Source organism: Mytilus edulis, chromosome 9 (genome assembly GCF_963676685.1).
Source record: "Mytilus edulis chromosome 9, xbMytEdul2.2, whole genome shotgun sequence".
Taxonomy (NCBI): domain Eukaryota; kingdom Metazoa; phylum Mollusca; class Bivalvia; order Mytilida; family Mytilidae; genus Mytilus; species Mytilus edulis.
In genome coordinates this window covers 8,079,346-8,103,694 of record NC_092352.1, presented here as the reverse complement: position 1 = coordinate 8,103,694, position 24,349 = coordinate 8,079,346, and the positions used below count along the sequence as shown (strand labels likewise).

The 24,349-nt window shown below is 32.8% G+C and overlaps 1 protein-coding gene across 8 annotated transcripts in view; it reads left to right on the top strand.

Annotated features, from left to right (window-relative positions):
- The window catches only part of LOC139487577 (scavenger receptor cysteine-rich type 1 protein M130-like), a 69,615-nt gene extending 46,660 nt beyond the window's left edge, over window positions 1-22,955 (top strand). For 5 of the 8 annotated variants that reach the window (XM_071272466.1, XM_071272469.1, XM_071272465.1 and 2 more), the window contains 10 exons: window positions 1,955-2,136; window positions 2,691-2,835; window positions 4,004-4,245; window positions 4,939-5,089; window positions 5,411-5,628; window positions 7,052-7,319; window positions 15,140-15,252; window positions 18,424-18,591; window positions 19,183-19,356; window positions 22,213-22,955. In XM_071272466.1, coding sequence (XP_071128567.1) covers window positions 1,955-2,136; window positions 2,691-2,835; window positions 4,004-4,245; window positions 4,939-5,089; window positions 5,411-5,628; window positions 7,052-7,319; window positions 15,140-15,252; window positions 18,424-18,591; window positions 19,183-19,356; window positions 22,213-22,343 — 1,792 coding nt within the window. In that variant the 3' untranslated portion in view covers window positions 22,344-22,955. The remainder of the gene's footprint in view (window positions 1-1,954; window positions 2,137-2,690; window positions 2,836-4,003; window positions 4,246-4,938; window positions 5,090-5,410; window positions 5,629-7,051; window positions 7,320-15,139; window positions 15,253-18,423; window positions 18,592-19,182; window positions 19,357-22,212) is intronic. The other 3 variants (XM_071272470.1, XM_071272468.1, XM_071272467.1) reach the window with 1 other exon arrangement.
- Window positions 22,956-24,349: the final 1,394 nt, after the last annotated feature.

Sequence of the window (24,349 nt, the reverse complement as noted above, 5' to 3'; positions counted from 1 at the left end):
TCTTCAAAACAAATTTTATGAGTAAATTGTCTTGAAATAGGACTCTACCATTAATATTCAGTTGACAGAACAAGCCATACTAAAGGAGGGGGGGGGCTTTTTCTCCTTATTTCTTCTATTCTGCTATGATATAACATTTTCCTAGAAAATATTTAAATAAATATATAGTTACCAAGAGATTAAATTATTTTTAATGACGTAACGACAAATTATTTACTTAAAGAGAAGCCTTTTATGTCCCTCTTTGGAACGCAGCGTTAATTTAATTTTTACGTAAGGACTTATTGAAACCTCCTTGGAGACAGTAAACTTTTATATGGATTGTTCATTCTGCTAAAATGCTTCAATTACTCATTTCTTATAACATTTCTACCATAACTGAGTGAAAGTTACCCCATTATTTTTATTTTTTGGCCTGAAAAGTTGAAATTTTGAGGAAAGGAGAGGAATAAATTGACCAAAAGAGACCTTATAAGGAAAACAAAAAGGTCCATTAGTGGTATTTATCTTCCTTAAATCATCCTGTGTATCATATTCAACTGTTTGTAGGCAGATAAGATAGATATTTGATCATTTATTGGTCCACACTCTATTCTATCTTGATGCGGCTTGGTTTGGATTTGTCGAAGAAATTTTGCTCGAATCGCTGTAGATGTCGTCTTTCATTATACTAGATTTTTCTCAAACTATTGAACTGATTATGACAAAACTTAAGAGAAATGCTTGAAATAACCAGTATTACTATAGTATTAATGAATGGGTGTTTTTATAATGGCCCTGTTATATATGTTCAAGGTCTGTAATAATGGTCGAGGAAGTCTGTAATGGCCCGAGGCAACGCCGAGGGCTATTACAGACATCCGAGGCCATTATCACTGACTGAGGACATATAACAGGGCTATTATAAAAACACCCATTTCTTAATACCTTTATTAACCAACTGAACAAAAGTGTATGTGTTGCTGCTAACTTGATGTACTGTCTTACTCTTTTAATGACAGTTTAGTTTGAACAAAATGATTTGTACTTCACCATTATAAAGCTTTAAATATACCAAATATCCAAGGTATTAAGTTGAAAGAGATATGTGTTAAAAAACAGGATGAACAGTGATCCCTTTAATATATGGTTCTTTAATGTTGGTTGCTGGTTACTAAATTAAATAAAATACAAAAAGGTATTATACTCTTTACAACTTACTTTTATTAACTTTATTAAAAACCCTTAAAGGGCTTAATACAGACAAACTGGGCATTAATACAGGGCCATTACAGAAAAAACTGGGCCATTACAGAAAAAACAGGGCCATTACAGAAAAACAGGGCCATTACAGAAAAAAACAGGGCCATTACAGAAAAACAGGGCCATTACAGAAAATATGCAATTTTTAATAAACAGTCATTTTTGGCAATAATGCACTTAGTTGGTTAATAAAAAGGGAAAAAGTTACATTCAGTTTATTGAACAAAAATGTCTTCTTTTAATGTTGTATGGAAGGAAACACAACCTATTGACATTAAATCAATCTAATGATGTAAGTCTGCACAACAGAATAGAGAATCAACACCCAGGTTAAGGAGAGGTTTGGACACATATTAACATTTAATAAACCCTATCACATATTGTATGTGCATGTCTCAAGACTGTGCTTGTTGTCAGGTGCTGTATATTATATTTGTTTGTTGCTTGTTGTTTTGTACATAAATCAAGCATTTGGATTTTCTCATTCAAATTGTTTTCCTTTTTTTGATATGTCAGGGTCTTTTACGGCATATTATATGGAATATGTTTTGTTAATTATTTAAGGCTGTACAGCGACCTATAGTTGATAACATGTACCGTACATTATTTTGTCTCTGGTGTAAAGTTGTCTCATTGGCTATCTCTTTGTTTTACAAAATAATAGAGCCATAAATATAAGTACTTTGTAATGTGCTAACATTTTATATTTTAGTGTTGGAATATCAGTTAAGAATGCAGGCTATGGTTCCAGTACTGGTCCTATATTATTAGATAATGTGCAGTGCCAAGGCTCGGAGAGTAACATTTATGACTGTGTTCATGAGGGATGGGGTAATAGTAACTGTGGCCATGCAGAAGATGCTGGTGTTATCTGTGGAACAGAAAGGGTTACAAGTTAGTACAATTATTATCTAAATCGTTTTTCATTTCCTCATCACTGTTTAAAATCCAGTAGCCTCTTTTTCAAAATTCTTATGTGAAAAAGATGCTTTTTAAATGATAGCCACGAACAGTTTGAGTTTGTGGTTGTGTGGGTTGTTGTATTGTCCAATATATTTTGATAATTCTGCCATTCCCTTTATGTACTATTTGAATTTAAAATCAATGTTTGTGATAAGAAGTCTTTGAAAAGTATTATATTTTGACCTGGATACATGACAAAAGATTTGACCTGACAGTAATATGTTGAAATTGAGTTATTAATGATATATTATAACAGGTTTAAAGTTGGCTGTAATCAACACAATGATTCTAGAAAAACATTTTGTTTGTTGCAGTCATAGGATTTTGTCAAGTACATGAAGTAGACACCTTCATATTGTGAAAAAAAACCCACTGTTATATTGAAAAGGAAAGCATTATTATAAATAGAAAAATTGGTAAAATTATTCAAGCCATTCAAAATTATGTATTTCTAAATTATAGAAAATAACGTTGTTTATTTTAAGGACAGGCAAAAATTGAACTTGTAGGAGGGAAGTCTCAAAAAGAGGGTCGAGTTGAAATGATTTATGGTGGCGTCAGAGGAACTCTCTGTAGTCAACAGTTTGATGATACCAAGGCAACCATTATCTGTAAAATGTTGAAATTTAGGTAGGTATTGATATTTAGACAGGAATATCTTTGGAAAAAGACTTGGAAAACTCAGGAATCTTATTTACAGTCTTCATTTACATATACGTCTTTATTGAATTTGTTTCTAGTTTTAGGTTTATATCATATACTTTGTTTTTTAAAAATGAGAACATTAGAAGGAAACTGAATTAACAAATCAAAGATAATTACCCTTGCTTAAAACATTTTATAGTATTATCCAATTAATATTTGAGAAATTTACTCTAGATTTTTACTTATTCTTGTGTCAAATAAGAAGAGGTGATAACTATATAACTGTTCAACCCAGAGATAGATAAATTACATAGCTGTAACAGGTTTGTTGTAATATTTCTCCACTAGAGACAGTTAAATTTTGATTTTTTTTTTTAAAATGAATGAAATTTTAGTGTTGAAAGTGAAGAAATATCATAATAAACAAGTTGTAGTGGTGAAATCTGTGTCTTTAAAGATTTTTATCCTTCCCTTTCAAATCTTTGCAGAAAGTTGTGTACTTTATATGTGAAGTCATCAGGCATAGTCGCCTTTTTTATAAGACATCACAAGAGGAAATTCAGAAGATTTAATCATGAAAATTAAAGAGTGGAGAAATACCGCAATACACGAGTTATAGTGTTGGAATCTGTTTCAAAGATTTTCAGAAATTTGTGTTCTTTATATTTGATGTCATCAGGCATGGTTGCCTTTTTTCATGAAGTCACTATAAGAAAATTCAGAAGAAAATAAAACATTTTGACGTCATAATCAAATCTTGACTGATCATTTGCCGAGAACAGATATTTCACTAGTGAGGAGAAATATTTTTCTCACACCGATCAAGAAATGGGAAAATAGCACAAAAATTAGAGAAATAGTTTTCTCACACTGCTCAGAAAATGTGAAAATAGCATAAAACTTAGAGAAAGATTGATAATCAATCAGTATATTACAACAAATCAATCAATTCCAGAAAGATATATCAAAGAATGTTTACCAAAATTTTAAATTTTATTTTCTCAAAGCATGTCATTGAAATAATTCCTCCATAATTGTAATTAATTCCTACAGAAAAGATAAATCTAAAAGATATTTATCCTAATGTTTTTTTTAAACATGATAGTGTCAAAACAGATCCCTTTTATTAATTTCAACTTATTGAACATTACAGTGCTGGGAAAGTTTTGCCTACTGGTAAATTCAGTGCTGGAAAAGGAATGATTTGGGCTGCCGAGAATTGGGAGTGTCTAGGTACTGAGGATAGAGTAGATGAGTGTAGTAATTTCCCCGGTATACAATCCAGCTGTGACCATACACAAGATGTTGGTGTGTACTGTGATAATGAACCTGTGACCACAACCACAACCACTACTACCACAGAGAAACCAACTACTACAGAGGATACTAAACCAGGTTTGGTGGGATTACTTTAATACTTTTAAAGTATCTAAAATATTTTATAGGACTGATTTTAAAGGGAGATAATTTTACAGCAAAATGAATGATTTAATTATCATAACTCTAATACTTCATTGTAATGAAATGCTAAACAAATTAGTGACTTTTGACTTAATTTTAGACATAATTAAATGCATTCATATCTGGAATAGGGATATTGAATATGTTTTCTTTATTGATAACTGTTCTTTGTGCTTATTTCAAAGGGAGATAATTTCACAACAAACACTGCTGACACATGCTTTCTTCCATACTATGTTTTCAGAAGAAAAAAAATTATCTTACAAATTAATTTTAGTTTTTCTTTTGAGAACTCATACCAATAGCTAAACAACCATGTTTAAAACAAAATATTTATAAACTGTTTTTAAGATAGACATTTTAATATCCAAGTCATACATTTTTAATAAAATCAAACTTTTCACAAGTTGATCAGTTTGAAAGGATGATTTCATCTGCAACTTGAAGATACATTTTTAAATATGAACAACAAAAGTGGTCACTTAATACTTAAAAGAAATTTTCCTGTTGGATTTGATTGAACATATTGTTGTTGTCATCGCCATCCTTGAGTCTCTTTTGGTTAGTTGAATAAGAATCAAATTGTAAATCATGTCACATCTCCTTATTCTTAAATAAACCATTCAGTTTCAGGCATAAGGGTAGAGTTAGTAAATGGAAATGCACCAAACAGAGGCAGAGTAGAAATTATTCGTAATGGTGTAAGGGGCACTGTTTGTGATGATAGATGGGATGACAATGATGCTACTGTTATCTGCCGAATGCTTGGATATAAAAGGTAAATCCTGCCTTTGATATATTATGAATGGTTTTATTTGTTTACCTTCACCTCTTCAGTTAACTTTAAAACAGAATCTTAATCAAACTTGCACAGACTTGACAGCAGTAATTTGTCATATTAATCTTCATTCACTTATGGATTACTTAACGATCATATCAGCAGCAATTCTTAATTCTGATTGTATCTTTGAAAAATATAACAATGAAAACATTTAAAATTATATTGCAAACAATCTTGATATAGGTTCTTTAGTTAATTTCTCTAGAGGGAGATCCACGACTTTGGAAGTTTATAAAAGTTATAATTAATGATTTACAGAGGAGGTACAGCTGTATCAGAGGCTATATATGGAGAAGGATCTGGTAAAATTATACTGGATGATGTCGAGTGTGATGGAGAAGAGACCTCTATAGAGGACTGTACTCATTCAGGCTGGGGTGTCAGTAATTGTCATCACACAGAAGATGCTGGTGTCAGGTGTATAGCTGATAAAGAAACAACTGGAGCTGATGACTGGCAGGATACATTCGCCCCTGGTGAGTATAAATAATATAGAAAGAGGTGATGACTGGCAGGTTACATTTGCTCCTGGTGAGTATAAATAATATAGAAAGAGCTGATGACTGGCAGGATACATTCGCCCCTGGTGAGTATAAATAATATAGAAAGAGCTGATGACTGGCAGGATACATTTGACCCTGGTGAGTATAAATAATATAGAAAGAGGTGATGACTGGCAGGTTACATTTGCTCCTGGTGAGTATAAATAATATAGAAAGAGGTGATGACTGGCAGGATACATTCCCTCCTGGTGAGTATGAATAATATAGAAAGAGGTGATGACTGGCAGGATACATTCCCTCTTGGTGAGTATAAATAATATATAGATGGAATTGATGACTGGCAGGATACATTCCCTCCTGGTGAGTATGAATAATATAGAAAGAGGTGATGACTGGCAGGATACATTCCCTCTTGGTGAGTAAAAATAATATATAGATGGAATTGATGACTGGCAGGATACATTCCCTCTTGGTGAGTATAAATAATATATAGATGGAATTGATGACTGGCAGGATACATTCCCTCCTGGTGAGTATAAATAATATAGAAAGAGGTGATGACTGGCAGGATACATTCCCTCCTGGTGAGTATAAATAATATAGAAAGAGGTGATGACTGGCAGGTTACATTTACTCCTGGTGAGTATAAATAATATAGAAAGAGGTGATGACTGGCAGGATATATTCCCTCCTGGTGAGTATAAATAATATAGAAAGAGGTGATGACCGGCAGGCTACATTCCCTCCTGGTGAGTATAAATATAGAAAGAAGTGATGACTGGTAGAATACATTCCCTCCTGGTGAGTATAAATAATATAGAAAGAGGTGATGACTGGCAGGATACTTTCCCTCCCGGTGAGTATAAATAATATATAGATGAAATTGATGACTGGCAGGCTACATTCCCTCATGGTGAGTATAAATATATATAGGAAGAGCTGATGACTGGCAGGCTACAGTCTCACATGGTGTGTATAGATGATTCACACACACCTGGAGGTGATGACTGGCAGGATACTTTTGCTCCTCGTGAATATAAATGACATAAAAACATCAGCAATAAATTCCTGTCATACAAGATTCTCTGATGGTGAGTATAGATAATAGACAGAAGGAACTAATAAGTGTTAGCTACATGTTGTTCTGGTGAGTAATGATGATACTCAGACATCTTGGAGAGAATACTGGCAGGCTACAGTCTCTCACGGTGAGGACAGATGACTCAGAGACAACAGGAATTGATAAATGGCCCATTTTCAAGTACCCGTAGATGTGATGCAATAGATACAAGTCTGCATTTTGTATCTATTGCATCACATCTACAGTTATTTGAAAATGTTTTGTCTACTTATATACTATACAATTTATATATAATATTTGATGATTATTTTACAGGTTGTGGGAAACGTTCAAGAGAAGACAAACACATCAGGAAGAAAAGACAGACACCACGTCTTGGAGAAGCTACTGTACGTGAGCGCCCACAACCAGCTAAAATAGTCTATGGAACAGTAGCCGAATATGGAATGTATCCTTGGCAGGTTGGAGTCAGGAAGATTTATTATTATGATTATTTTTCCAGAAAGAAAATCTCAAGTGTTTGGTGTGGAGGGACTATAATCAATAAACACTGGATTCTCAGTGCTGCTCATTGCTTTGATGGGTAAGTATTGTATTCAGAAAAGGTACCATGACAGATTGGTGATCTAGTGGTAAATGTGGTAACTGGTTATCTATGTATTTATATATTTCATATTTAATCTTCCTTTTCATGTCATTATCATGTATTATCAAGCTTTAAATGGCTTTTATCCAAGCTGGTCATCCATAACACTCATTCCAAAGTAAGTGTCTAACCCCTCCAAGGTCTCTATTTAAATAAAAGTTTGTTTTTTTCTCTCTAGAAATCAGTTTTGCTATTGTGGTGTTTATAGTCCGGCGGCTACAAGCATATTTCAGACGAATTGTGCACATCCTGCTACAAGCATGAAATTTGGCATAGATCTTCCTCAACTATTACTCTTTCATTTCAGATAGGGAGGCATTTGAAAAAAATGTCTCACTTCCGGTAAAATCCAAAATGGCGGACATCATACTTATATCAGCCCTATATCGAAGGCTATTAAGTGAAAAGGTGTTATTATCATGCTATTTACATAATATTTGGTATCAACCTTTGTTTTGTACTACTTTTGGATATATGATATAGGTAAGATGTCTTCAACAACCCTACTTCTGGTAAAATCCAACATGGCGGATATAGTAATAGAATAAGTTTTTTTTAGGGAGGGTAATTGAAATGTGTTTTAATGTATTGCTACTATCATTACACTGGGCAGGAACCTTTCTTTTGTGCCTCTCGTGGATACAATGTATAAGACATATCTTTTTAAAAACCTTACTTCCGGTAAAATTTAGAATGGCGAACATAGAAATATCAATTTTCTATTTTAATATTCAACTTTTTTCAAAATGTAAAGAAAATGTTTTTTGTTGGTTTTTTTTGATTGTCATTAAACTATTAGCTTCTAGTTATCCTCAAAACCACTAAATATTTTCTAATGGTAATTTTTAAATCACACTTCCGGTATAAAAAAAACCCAATATGGTGGAAATTTCAAAAATGAGTCCTCAATACATATCTTTGATTTAGAGTTTTAGATAACAAAATAAAATTACTGAAGTACTAAAACATTTTTCAAATTATTACTATTTGGCTGAAAATACATGTTTATTCACAGTCACCACCACATGTAAACAAAACGGTGCACGGGAGACCCGATTTTCCACATTAACAACGACCGCGACATCCTCTGTATCTGTATCTGTATGAATGCGTTGTCAATACCAATTCTGGCTTTAATATAACGGTTTGAGAGAGCGCCGACGATTTATTGACGAGGAGTAAGAGCAGATTTGAAGCTCTATACGCTTGATTTGCGCACTACAGTGTCGTCTTGCTGATTCGATGCGATCACTGTCTTTACAAAGAATGAGTTTGAGTATTGTGGTGTTTTGCTTAGTGGAATGTCAAAACACTTAGAGTGATTCTTAACTTGCTTTTCCACAATATTTGTTGCGTGGTATTCTTTGAACTTCTTTGCAGTTATGTTTCTCTAAGGACATGCTTTTTGGAGAAATTCGTCTGTTCAATAGCGGGAATCAGACCTTAAACCACTTTGTACATAAATATCAACTTCTAGCTTGTTCGTCTTGCAATTTTCTGGAGGTCTTGTAGTTCCAGTTTGGCAAGCATATTGGAGACACACACATGTCCTCTCTTGACTTGTAACCTATGGTGATAAATCTTGCCGCTTGATGTTGTATCCTTTCTAGCTTATTTATGTTTGTTACCATGTTGGGTCCCATACTATGGCTCCACATTCCATCTTTGATCAACGAGCGAGATGTAAGCTGTTTTTTGCAATCTTGTGGGCAGTATTTCAAGTTTCTTCTTTGAAAGCCTAGTGTTGAATTTACTTTCTTTGCCACGTTTCATATGTGGGTGGTCCATTTGAGGTCTTCAGAAATTTGTAGGCATAGGTACGGGTTATGCTTGACTTGTTGTAGTATGTGTCCATTTGAACTGTAGATTTTATGGCTTTTGTTTCTGATGCTTAGGATGTAGAATGTTTTGGCATTGAACTGCATTCCCAAGTACATCCACAATGTACAAGCTTCTGACAAAATGATGAGGCCTTAGAAAGAGTTATTTAAAAGTTATCCTCTCTGTCCCTTCACCATTCATAAGCACTTGAACTGGGTATCATAAGAGTCAATTCCAATCTCGTCCCCCTAAACACCTGCCTAAGTATATTGCATGTTTTACCCTCAATTAGTCTTCCCTTTTGCGCAAATAGTTATTTTCTTGATTTGTTAACCATGTTAACCCCATCTAATAAGTTTGTGTGATCTTACAGTTAAGCTTCGGTGATTTAGGCTGATAAATCATCATTCTTTATGTCAAAATCACATCTTTCAATGCCATCAATGTCTCCCACACAGTCTTATTTTTCTTTTCAAGCAATCAGAGAACCATATCACAACTGGTAAAGACATGGAGCACAATAAGTGTGTGTAATCACTCATTGCCAGGTGCATTTGTAAATATATTTATCCAAAGCTTTTTGCCCTCCCAAACACAATCCATAGTTCGTCTACCCCTGTCACGGAATAGCGAAACAATAACGACTATTCGAATCATGACTCGTGCAAGTTCGTGGTTCATTGCATCAAACACATGCACCATGATTATATTGTCAGCCTCTAAATGTGAACATGGTGATAAACTTGAAATACATCTCGAGGTAGATAAGATAGAATATCCTGAGCATTTGTTATAAGAAGCAAGAGCTACTTTTAGGGGAAAGGGAATACACTGACGAATCAAGAGTCAAAACAAGATTACGACAATAAGAAAGAACTTTTAAGTTTTCATTCGCAACAGCTTGCTCAATAGATTTTGAGGGAAAGGTAGTTGTAGCAACAATTACTCAGGATGTTCTGTGCTATCCATCACATGATGATGTTTCAAGCTTAGCATCATGTTCACGTAAAGATGCTGACACTCGAATCAAGATGCATGTGTCTGATGCAGTGAAACACAGGCTTAACTGAGTCATGACTCTAACATTCGATATTGATGTTGCTGTCATTGCGGTTTCGGTTTTCAGTGACCTAGGGGCAGACAAACTTTGGCTTGCATTTGGAAGTGGGAAAAGCTTCAGATATATATATCTATCCATGACCTTTCAAATACACTAGGCATTGAGATATTACACGTTTGCTGGAAAAGGAACTGCTTCGGTGACATGGATGGTGTTTAAAGATGTGACTCTATCATTTAGAATGATGATTGATCAGCCAACATCACCAGATATGGATTTGACAATGTCATTGATAGAATGATACGTGGTTTTGTTGTACGATCGAACAAACTTATCAGATGGGGTTAACAAAGCAAGAAAAAATGTGTTTTTGGAAGAGGAAATACTTATTGAGGCTATTCCCACGACTCGGTCTAGTCTTTTTCAGCAAGTAAAACGTGCAATATACAATGGCGGATGTGAATGAGTAACAGGGTTGGTATTGGTTCCTTTTCTAACTAGTCCATCCCTTCTGAATGGCGAAGGGGAAAATATTATCAATGGCACCCTTTTCAACAACTATTTTCTGAGGCCTCTTAATCTTATCACTTAAAATTATAACTTACGTTCAGCTGATGAAAAACTATTAAATCTTCCAAAACCAAAAACAAATTTTTTAAAGAAACATTTACATATTCAGGTTCTCAAATATGGAACAGTTTACCAAATGAAATAAAAATGAGTAATACACTTGTATCTTTTAAAACAAAATGTTACAAATTTTTCATCAATTGTGCAAATTAATATGCTTTTTCATTATTATTTAAATACAATTGTATATTGTGTATAATATAACTTTATAATACTCTATGTACTATACATTCATATATCCTTGGCTTAGTAGAAACATGGCTGGAAGATGTCAATGCCTGTACTAATTTACCGGGGTTTGATCTAATTGTTGCCAAAACAAGAAAAAAGTATAAAAAAGCCAGAAGAAACTCAGGGGGAGTAAGCATTTATGCCAAAACATCTGTCTCTAAAGGTATATCAAAATTGGCAACCAAACATCCAGATATAGTTTGGACAAAATTAGAACACAAATTTTTCAACCTCCCTAAAGACATTTACGTAGCTTTTGTTTATATATCTCCTGAAAGTGCTGCCCATAGTGCAGATGATATTCAATCTATGTATACTCACTTATTAGAAGGAATTGTAAAATATAGTAAACTTGGTGATATCCTTATCCAAGGGGACTTTAATGCTTACACCAACACTATGCCTGACTTTATTGTAAATGATGAAAAATGTCATTCTAGTAATGATGATGTTTTTTATAAGTTTGATATTAGTTTGGCAAGAAATAATCTTGACAATAAAAGAATAAATAATAGTGGTAAACATTTACTTAATATGTGTAAAGAATCAGGACTTAGGATCCTGAATGGTCGAACCACATGTGATTTATTTGGCAGACCAACCTGTATTACTTATAATGGATGTAGTCTTGTAGACTACTCAATTGTATCAAATGAACTTTTTAATTCTGTGGATTTTTTCCAAGTACATGAATTTACTGCTTTATCAAACCATTGTCCTATTGTATGTGGTATTTTGTCTAACATTGTCAACAACTGTAATTTTTCTTCAAAACTTGAGGATTTACCTGGTAAATTCATTTGGTCAGATGAAGCTATAGAGCTCTACAAAACAAATATTCAAAGTAAAAACATTAAGGATAAATTTAACAACTTCATACAAAAAGATTTTGGTGAAGTCGACGAAATGGTTGACGAATTCAATTCAATTTTAATAGAAACAGCTAATATGTCCACAAAATTCATTAAAAGGGGGTAAACCTAAAAGAAACAAATCTAATAAAACACAGAAAAAACCATGGTTTTCTGAATCGTGTAAAGACCTAAGTATCTCTGTTAAAAACTACGAAAAATTGGTCAACAAATTTCCGTTCAATGCTGAATATAGAAAATCTTTTTATACTTGTCGCTCTCGGTTCAGGCGTAGATGTAAATACGAAGAGAAACAGTACAAAGAAAAGATTTGTAATGAGTTGGATAATTGTGTAGAATCAAACCCTAAAGTTTTCTGGAAATTGATTAACAAACTAGATCAGTCATCAACTTGTAAAACAAACGAATCATTACCTTATAATTCTTTTAAGGAACATTTTGAAAAACTAACTCTTGAACACCCCGAAATGAATCGTTTTCAGGAAAATGTCACAAAAATCTTTGAAAGTCTAAAGGCTAAATTACCTTTTAATAATGATATAAATGAGCTTAATGGTGTAATCACACCAAGTGAAGTAGTAAAGGCCATCAACTCACTAAAAAATGGTAAAAGTCCATCCATTGATTTTATATCTAATGAGATGATAAAAAATGATACCACTTCTACCATGGAATCTCTTGTTAAACTTTTCAATATTGTCTTTAATGAAGGTATCTTCCCAAAAATATGGAATGAGAGTCTTCTTGTTCCACTTCACAAAAAGGGTAGTAAGGCCGACCCTGGAAATTACCGAGGGATTTCTATCAGTTCGAACCTTGGAAAAGTGTTTAACAAGATTATACATGCCAGATTATTAAAATTTACACAATGCAACAATTTGATAAGCAAAAACCAAATTGGTTTTATGGAACATAATAGAACAGCTAATCATATTTTTTCATTGAAATCAATTATTGAACAATACAAGACTAAACATAAGAAAGTTTATGCTGCATTTATTGATTTAAAAAAAGCCTTTGATACGGTATGGAGAATTGGATTATTCCATATAATATTAACGCATGGAATTCCAAAGAAAATTTTTAACATAGTTTTTTCAATGTATACCAAAACAAAGAATAGAATAAAATTTAATGATGGTTTAAGTACATCTTTCATATCTGAAAGAGGTGTCAAACAAGGTGATGTTCTAATAAAATTGAGAAAGGAAATGGTGAATATGTCAAAGCGACAACCACCCGACCATAGAGCAAACAACAGCCGAAGGCAACCAATGGGTCTTCAATGTAGCGAGAATTCCCGCACCCGTAGGTGTCCTTCAGCTGGCCCCTAAAATATGCATAATATTACAGTGATAATGGACGTCATACTAAACTCCGAATTATACACAAGAAACTAAAATTTAAAATCATACAAGACTAACAAAGGCCAGAGGCTCCTGACTTGGGACAGGCGCAAAATTGCGGCGGGGTTAAACATGTTTATGAGATCTCAACCCTCCCCCTATACCTCTAGCCAATGTAGAAAAGTAAAAGAATAACAATAAGCCCTTTACTATTTAATATTTTTATTAATAATATTGTTACAAATTAAAACCTATATATATTGATATTTATAACTGCACATTTCATTGTTCGAAATGTGCCCAATGATATGCTATGTAGTATTTATTGTTTAATTGCTGCATCATTACTATTAGTATACTAGTTGTATGGGCCGTTGCCAATTATTGTAATTGAGTTTGTGCCAATAAAATATTTGTATTTGTATTTGTACTTATAAATATGTTATTATTATTTTGAGGACTCTCAGGAAGATTAGTTTTAACTAATGGGATCATCCTCTTAAAATAAAGATTATTTATCAGGAGCTTGTACATTATAGATGTAGGAAACAATATCACGATCTTTGTAAATTTGGAAAATAAGCTCTCCGATTGTGAGTAAACATGTATATGCGGCCATAAATAAGTCATTCTAAAGATGTTTAACAACTTTAGTGATTTTATTTTGTTTTAATCAATCTATCAAAAACTCTACATCGAATATATGGATTGAGGACTCATCTTTGTAATTTTCGCCATATTGTTTTTTACCGGAAGTGTTAATTTTGTATTGAAACATATTCAGCTGAATAGAATTAGTGGTTTTGAGGATGACTTAAAGCCAAAAGTTTAATGACAACCCCAAAAAAATCATTTTATTTACAGTTTGAAAAAAAGTTGAATATAAAAATGGAAAATTATCAATATTTCTATGTCCGCCATATTGGATATTACCGGAAGTAAGGATTTTAAAGACATATGTCTTATACATTGTATCTTTAGAAGCACCAAAGAAATGTTCCTGTACCATATAATGATAGTAGCAATACTTTAAAACACATTTCAATTATCCTCCCTAAAAATAAGCTTATTGTAGTACTATATCCGCCATGTTTGATTTTACTGGAAGTAGGGTTTTCGAAGACATCTTATCTATATCATATATCCAAAAGTAGTACAAAACAAAGGTTTGTACCAAATATTATGTTAGTAGCATGTTAATAGCACCTTTGCACATACTAGCCTTCAATATTGGGCTAATTTAAGTATGATGTCCGCCATTTTAGGTTTTACCGGAAGTGAAGCAATTTTTTCAAATGCCTCCCTATCTGAAATGAAAAAGAAATAGTTGAGGAAAGTCTATGCCAAATTTCATGCTTGTAGCAGGATGTGCACAATTTTTCACAAAGCCGCCGTACTATTAAAGTTGATTTTCAGTCCAGTCCTCTATGAGAAAGATACAATATCAAGTTAACAAGATTGGTAGCAGACCAATAGCTTAAATATAACCCATGGTTTCAAGTATGACCTGGTTCTATCTATATAATCTCATGTTATGATTGTGAAAATTGCTGGGTTATATCTCTTTTTTAATGAATTTATTACTAAATCAGTTTTTCTTGCCAAAATTTAAAGTAGATTAAAGATTAAATTTTTTTATGCATGAATACTGGTAAAAATTTATTGCAAGAACTTGTATGATCCTTATATTAAAGAAAAACCTGAACAATTGAGGACTTTAAAAACTTTTATATAGCCAGTAATATCTGAAGTTTGAGATTGAGATAACAGAGTTACTTTTTCAACTTTTATTTACAGTGTACTTAAATCCAAAATAACCATAAGAACAGGGGATCACAACCACAAGAGACCGGATGATTATGAACAAGAATTTGACGTAGAAGCCATTCTGACTCATGATCAGTATGATTGTAAGTAAATGACAGAGTCATGAAATAGAAGGTCCTTTCTAAAATAAGTTCCAAAGGGAAGAACTATTCTATGATTTTTTTTCAACTGAACTAATTGAATGAAGATTTTACAATATTGGTAAAAATTCCATCAGGAACAAATATTATGGCATTGTTTATAATAAATATTAACAAAGTCTTTATTGAAATTCTATCGTTATAATATTTCATACATATGGTTCAATTATATCAACCAAGTTCTCATAGAAGCATTTTTCAATTTGTACCACTTACCATTACTTTTTATTAAAATGATGTACTGTGTAAATAATTTGTACATGTGCCCTCTTATTTTGCTATCCCTGCAGCCTATCTCTTTTGCTTTGGTTATATAATTTAATTCCACCTGCATGCTGTAGCATAACAGGTAGCTTAAAAATTTATTAAGTAAGTAAGTAAGTAAATTTTCAAACTGGATGTGTTAAAAAGTATTTACTCTTTATTAAGAAATCGTCTTTATCCGTATAGATAAAAAATTACCATTGCAAATATTACAGAAATATTCATAATTTACATGAGTTGATGTTTTAAAACAGTTTATTTTGATCCACTTAAGTTTAAATTTCTATTTGGTGAATATTTTAACGAAAAAGAATATGTCTGAAGGAAATAACTATAAATTATGATATAAGGGGGAAGTAACTCTATAAATATTTGATTTTTATTATTCATGGATAAAAATACCTAACAAAATTGGTTTGTTTAATTTTTTTGTTTCAGCCAAGTCTGTGTTAAGTGACAGACTTATATTTTTTACAAGGCTGGTTAATATTTTCTTACATGCCAGCTTTGAAAAATTAAACATATTTAGATTTTTTTGCCATTCTAAACAAGCACCTAGCCAGCTGCTCTGGAAATAGTATAGATCAGTATATAGTTTGTTATCTTACAGCTTCAGTCTAACAAACTGATTAGAATTTACCCCACGTGTTAGGAGATCTGAACTGGTTCAATCATGTTATCCAGTAGTTTTAAGGTTACCTTGGGTTACAATCAGAATTTGAGAAAACATCTCCCCTTCTGAGAGCCACTGATATATTAAGGCTCAAAATCTTTACATGATATTTACCTACATTGGGACTTGGAATGTGAATTTTATTGACCTGATCATAAATTTCGAATTCATATATGCTCAAAATGCAAAATGTAACCTATTCTAGAGGCATGTCTATTAACTTATATGAATGAAGTGCCCCCCCCTTTTTTTCCCCCAAAATCAAATTTTAAAGCATTCAGAGCAAATCTGTCATAGAATAAATATGTTCATTCATTTGGTTAGATTTTATAAACTGTAATCATAAAAAATGTTCAGCAAAGTAAGATCTTCCAAAAAATTAATGTGACCAAAATTTTCAATTGACCCCTGAAGAAGTAATTGCCCTTTAAAGATAATTTACACAATTAGTTCATGTTTGCTGATATTTTAAAATCTTCTTGGCCTTTTACTTCTGAACTTTAAAGGAATGTTTCTTAGGGTATCTATTTTATAAATTTTATCTGAAATCTTCGATCCATCAATAAACATGGAAGCCATGGGTAAAAATAGGACATAGAGGTCAAAGTCAGTTTTCGCCTTATATCTCAAAAAACTGCAGCAGTTAGATCAAAAGTGAAAAGTGATAAATGGGTCATGATCTATCTGTAATGAGCAAAAAAGATTCTTTAGAAAGAAAACAAAATCATCAAGAACTTCATATATACAAAAAGTAAAACAGAACTCCCAGGAAAATTCGAAAAAGAAAGTTGATCCCTAATCAACTGGCAAAATCAAAAGCTCAAACACATCCAAAGAATGGATAACAACTGTCATATTTCTGACTTGGTACAGGCATTTTCTTATGTAGAAATTGGTGGATTAAACCTTTTTTTTTAGCTAGCTAAAAGAGAGAAGAAAGATACCAAAGGGATAGTCAAACTCATAAATCTAAAACAAACTGACAACGCAATCTCCAATGGCTAAAACTGAAAAAGACAAACAGACAAACAATAGTACACATGACACAACATAGTAAACTGAGGAATAAACAACACGAACTCCACAAAAAATAGGGGTGATCTCTGGTGCTCCAGAAGGGTAAGCAGATCCTGCTCCACATGTGGCACCCGTTGTGTTGCTTATATGGTAACAAATCCAGTAAATAGTCTAATTTGGTAGGTCACATTCATGAAAGGGAAGCGGATTGTAGTTACGACGTAAGGAACATATCAGATATCATTTGTGAAACGGTTATTCCATAACGGTCAACCAGCTTGTGATGGCGTCTGTAAAGTTTACAAAGGGATGATTTCAACTTCACCATTTGGAACTCTTGATTTAATAGCTTTCTTGTGAGCAGCAACCCTCTATCAAGAAAATCATGATATGAAATGCAAGCACGGGAATACCGTATCAATTGGGAAATATATACCCCTTGTGCAGGTGCTGCTGTAATATTGCTACTTAGAAATAGCTAAACCTCTCATTTGTATGACAGTCACATAAAATTCAATAATATTGACCATAATGTGATAAATAAATAGACATGATAGGTAAAATGACAATAATAGGGGTACAGAAGTCAACATTATGTTACTTCATCTTAATTACTTTACAACCAAACAAATATATTAACAAACATTTACCATTGCAGAATAACACAAAAAGGTGATGTATAAATACAGAGCCATATCATATGTTAGAAAGAAACATTAAAAGAAATATAGACAAAAGCATATTAGCTAAAATGAAAAACAATTTAGAATACAGAATTATAAAATAGAACAATAATACAATGATGGGATGTATAAGTACAGAGCCACATCATATAACTAAGAATGAAAAAAGGCATATAGACAATACCTTAGCAAAAATAAAAGACCAAATATGAAAAATATCACAGAACAATAACTCAACTAGAAATATTAAGGAAACACATATATATTGAAATAGGATTTTTTTAACCAGGTGAGCAATTCTGGCTCTTATGATTCACTTGTTGATTAATTAATTATCATGTCTCAGAGATGTTTTTTGCTCTCCATTTAAAATTGCGTGGCATTAAAGAGTTTTCCAAACTTTTAATCTTATTGTCTATATTTTATTCTTCAGAAATCATAAAATTTAAAACAAACCTAAACTTTTTTTGTTTTAAGCTGATACATATGATAATGATATTGCTCTGGTGAAAATAAGTTCTGATGATGGTCAAGGGATCACATTCAATGATTATGTTCAACCAGCTTGTTTACCTGACCTTGACACCTTGTATAGAGTAGGTACTTTGTGTCATATATCTGGATGGGGAAAGACCGAGCATGGAGGTAAGTTTGTCATCCTTACAAATTTGATTATTACTGAAAACTTATTTTCCTGTGTTGTTTTATTGGTTTTTTGTTCCAAATAAAACCAATAACCCTGTGTTTATTTAATATGACTGTTGATATACTTACCTTTCAGGTGAAAAGCATGAGTGTTCACAAAATCAATTGTCACTTCTTCTAATTAACATAAAAAACTTTTAACAATAAATGGCCTTAAATTACAAATTTATCATACAATATAAAAAAAAACATATTGCATATTCAGCTTTAAAAGACCCAGAAATGACATATGTAAAACAATTCAGACAAAAAAACTAACAAATGTACAAAAAATGAACAAATGACAACTACTGAATTACAGGCTCTTGACTTACAGGCACATACATTCGGAATGTCCACCTAACCTGGGACAGTGGTCTAACAGTTAAACACAAGAACTAATTATCAAAAGACAAATATGCACATCTTAGAACTGTCACAAAACTATTTATGACTTAAATGACTTTAAGGATGACAGCCTTGTTTTGTTAATTAATGATTGAGTGAATATAAATGTGAGTCTATGATATATCTTTTTATTCACAATTTCAGTCAGTCCAAATGTTTTGAGGAAAGAAAAAATTCCAATAATGAATACCAGTAAATGTAGAAGTTTGTATAAACATGATTCGATTACAACACACATGTTATGTGCTGGTTATGAGGAGGGAGGTGTAGATACTTGTCAGGGAGACAGTGGTGGACCTCTTGTTTGTCAGGTTAACGGTATGTATTTCAACATAAACTTGTGATGTCAGACAGGTTTAGGTTCTTATGTGCTGGTTATGAGAAGGGAGGTGTAGATACTTGTCAGGGAGACAGTGGTAAACCTCTTGTTTGTCAGGTTAACGGTATGTATTTCAACATAAACTTGTGATGTCAGACAGGTTTAGGTTCTTATGTGCTGGTTATGAGAAGGGAGGTGTAGATACTTGTCAGGGAGACAGTGGTAAACCTCTTGTTTGTCAGGTTAACGGTATGTATGTCAACATAAACTTGTGATGTCAGACAGGTTACATACCCGTAGCCAGGGGGAATTCGAGGGGTTTGGACAAACCCCACTTGAAAGCAAATAAGCACTGTTAAAGTCTATGTGACTGTTAAAGTAGAGTTTGTGAGCCCCCCTTAGAAATTCCTGGCTACAGGCCTGGGTTAAGGTTATTTTTAAGAGTTTATAATGCAGTTGAGATCCACGGAGGTGGGCAGGGTGTACACTCCCTGTTGATAGCCAAATATATTAAACCTCTCATATTTTTTAGGATGTATATTTGAAATTTTCTATGGGTACAGTATGGATTTCATAAGGGCATGACCGTGGACCATCAACACATTAGACAAATGAGGGCCCTCATGGGGTTTTTGATTATGTGATTACTTGGCCGTTTTTTTAATGATTATTTGATTATTAAGCCAAATATTTCATGATTATTTGATTACCTAGGACTGTATTTTTAGTTTATGATTATTTGATTACTAAAGATAAGCAAATATTTAATGATTATGTGATTATATTGGCAAAAAAATGGTGATTATGTGATTACTAGGAAATGAGGGGCCTCACAAATATATGTAACAATATTTTTCAAAATTTTCACTCTTTTTTTGAATGACAATCCATTGTCTGATCAAATATTAAGGAACAAAGCTATTTATTAGAGACTTCTATTCTTATCCCCTGTTCTTTATAAAAAGGGTCACCGCAATGTACCTAGGTATGATAAAATCATAATTTGAAGGACACATCATGTGGAAACTAGACACACCACTGACCAGTCAAGGTTTTGTCAACGGAATTTCACTTTTTAGTTTATTTTGTGCTGTTACATCACTTGGCAATGTTAGGTGAGGGTTGAACGCTCTCAAACATAGTTTTATAATTTTTGTTCATAAGTAGGTTTCAATGTTTAGTTGTAGATGGAATATGTTTGTTGTACTATGGTTTACATGTGGTGTTGACTATTATTTATTTGTGCTTTTCTCGTTTTGATTGTTCTTGCGTGTGAATTTCTGTCATGTAGTGTTTAAGCATTTATTTTTATGCCCCACCTACGATAGTAGAGGAGCATTATGTTTTCTGGTCTGTGGCTCAGTTGGTCCTTCCGTTCGTTTGTCTGTCCGTTCATCCGTTCTTCCCATTTCAGGTTAAAGTTTTTGGTCAAGGTAGTTTTTGATGAAGCGGAAGTCCAATCAACTTGAAACTTAGTACACTTGTTGCTTATGATATGATCTTTTTAATTTGAAAGACCCAATTTTACGATCCATGGAACATGGAAAATGATAGTGCAAGTGGGGCATCCCTGTACTTTGGACACATTCTTGTTTAACATTGTCATAAAGCAGGAGGTTTGGCATGCCATTACACCAGGTTCAATCCAATATTTATTCTTTAAATGTCCTGTTCCAAGTGAGGAATTTTGGGCAGTTGCTATCAAACAGTTAGTTTCTATGTGTGTTGGCATTTGTTTTTGTTGCACTTTGGTGTTACTATTGTTTGTTGCCTGACGCATGCCCCATTTCCATTCTCAATTTTATCCATATCAACTATTGCAGATACTAGGTCTAAAGACAGGAAATTGTAGCTCAGAGATTGGCATTGGTCTCTGACTATCATGTTTGTTTTTCTTTTATTGTTTTTCTTTTACATAAATCAGGCAGGTTTTTTTTAATCTTGTTTTTATTTTCCATGTCAAGACCTTTATTTGGTTACTTCACAGTATATATCTGTTGTTTCATCGGTATCAATAATTATAAAAGATGAACCAGGACTGTCCAGAAGACCCTAAAATTGACAATATATATATATATCCTATAGTTGCTCTTGTTTTATATGTAGCAACATAGCAACAGTTTTAGTTTTAATTAGATTGTAGTTGATATCGGAGTAAACAAATTTAAAGAAAAAAATTTAGAAGGAAACTTAACATTTTGATTAGGATATATCAAAGACATAGTTAGTCATAGTATCAGCAATATATATTGAATCTGTATCTGTATCGAAAGCCATCTTATAATTATTTTGATACTTCTATGGGTTAAATTGAGGACAATAAACTATGGATAAAGAGAAGATGTTGTTGATATCATGACTATATTGTGTGGTGCACATACCTCTATTAACATTAGGTTTTCTTGTTTAAGAGCAAAAACCACCTGAAAGACAAGTGAGGTTTTAATCAATGAGACAGGTCTGACACTCAATGAAACCAAAAATAAATACAGCTTTTGTCTCTCTTCTGCAACTTAAATAGAGCAAAATGTCACAAAATGTTAACTCTCTTGTTAACTGATCTTCTATAACTAAAAAAATGAAATCACAAAAATACTGAACTCCAAGGAAAATTCAAGAAGGAAAGTCCCCAATCAAATGGCAAAATCAAAAGTTCCTACACATCAAACGAATGGACAAGAACTGTCATATTCCTAACTTAGTACAGGCATTTTCTTATGTAGATTATGGTGGATTGAACTGGTAAATGATATTATAATATCACACACGATTCAATATTTGCTTTAGATGTAGAAAAAGACAAATAAAAAAGTCCTCCCATACATATGACAACTCCCTACTTCCTTGTTTTGTAGGTAGATACACAGTACTTGGAGTTACCTCCTGGGGTAATGGGTGCGGTGATGCAGGTGCTCCTGGTGTCTATGCCCACACTAGAAGTCTTCTTCCATGGATAACAGACCAACTTGAAAAATACAACCGATAAATACCCCAAATATCTACCAAATATTTTATCCTTATCCTTACCCATGCCTTTACACTGTACCAAAAGTATCACTTTGTTATGCTTAGAAATTGTTGATGCTGAGAATATCGAAATGAGCACTGGGTTTACCTGATAGTCATGAAAGCATGTATACCAATTCCCTAGTATAATGCTTTTATACCTTTGTTTTATACTTATTATCATTAGTAACAATGTATTAGAATTGCCTGAAGACATATTTCTTATTATTTTCAAGCAACATGTGTGTTATGTACTATGTTGTAGGTAGTTACACAGTTTTAGGAGTTGTATCATGGGGAAATGGTTGTGGAGTGGTTGATATGCCTGGAGTTTATACAAATGTTCAAAAATTATATCCATGGATTGTAAAACAGTTAAAGGAAAATACTTAGTTTACAACATTAAAATTTATAATGTTTATGTATGTCTTCTTTGCCTGATGTGTGACAATTAATATAAGGTTTCTAGGTATAATATGTGTTATACACCAATACTTAAATTGCTAAGGTTCCCTTTTGATGTACCGCTGTGATGTTGATATATACCTCTTCCTCTTTTGCTCTGTTGTGAATAAACTCATCACAGATACCAGGGTTGAAATTTTGTATTTGCGCCAAACACGTTCATCTTCAAAAGACTCATTAGTTACGCTGGAATAAAAAAGGAGAAAAAGGACAAATAAAGTCTTGATCATCGGTTTTGACCAAAAGCAATGCAACAGGTGTCATTTGTGAAATAACATCTGATCAGCCTCGCAAATCCAGCACCTGACATACTACCTGATTTTTATAGGGGTTCGTGTTGATCAATTACTTGATTTCTATGCAGTGTTTTGCATTAGCCCAATAGTCAGCACTTCTGTGTTGACATGACATATTATTAATGTTGTCTTATTTATAAATTAAATGTATTCAAAACTCTGAATTGTTTAAAATACTAACGATTATTTACCTAAGCTATTTTTGACAATTTTTTTCAAATTTTTTGGTCTTCAATGTCGTACTTGATTTGGTCTTTAAACTCTTTTGATTCAAGAGCCACTGCTGACCTTTAGAGCCAGAACCCATTCCGAAAAAGTATCATGTTTTTTTACACTTTCATACTTTGTTGACATATTTGTTTGTTTTTATAGTGATTTAGATTATAACATTATGTTGACTGCTGTATCCCTATTTTTTGACATTTTTATGCCCCAGCTAACATGACTAAGATAGTAGAGGGACATTTTTATGCCCCAGCTAACATGACTAAGATAGTAGAAGGACATTTTTATGCCCCAGCCAACATGACTAAGATAGTAGAGGGGCATTCTTTCTAGTCTGTCTAGTCGTCTATCCCGCTTCAGGTTAAAGTTTTTGGTCAAGGTAGTTCGAAACTTGAAACTTAGTACACATGTTCCCTTTGATATGATCTTTCTAATGTTAATGCCAAATTAGAGGTTTTACCCCAATTTCTGTTAACCTATGATTTCTGTTTGTTTTCCTCACACCTTGTTGTCAATATAATAGAATTTTATGCAATTGTCATACAATTGACAGGTTACACTACCTATAAAACTAGCTTTAATCCACCATTTTCTACAGAAAACTGTACAAAGTTAGCATGACATTTGTTATCCATTTGTTTGATGTGTTTGAGCTTATGAATTTGCCATTTGATTGGGGACTTTTCATTAGTAACTTCCTCGAAGATCATTTTGTTACTTTGATTTTAAGCCAATTACCTGTTATAATCCCCAAATGAATCAATCAATTGATGGATTTTGGTTTATATTATTTCAAATCAGCTTTAATAAGCTGACGGAATATACAATAATAATTGGTCGCTGAGAATAAAAGTTGATGTTAAAACAAGGCACAAATAAGGTAGGACATAATGTGCAACTATGTGTATGCTCTCGCTATCTTATTTCCTTTTACAATGCACTTTGATAACAGGGCCAAACTTTCAACTTGACATGTAAACTTGTATGTTAAATTACAAAT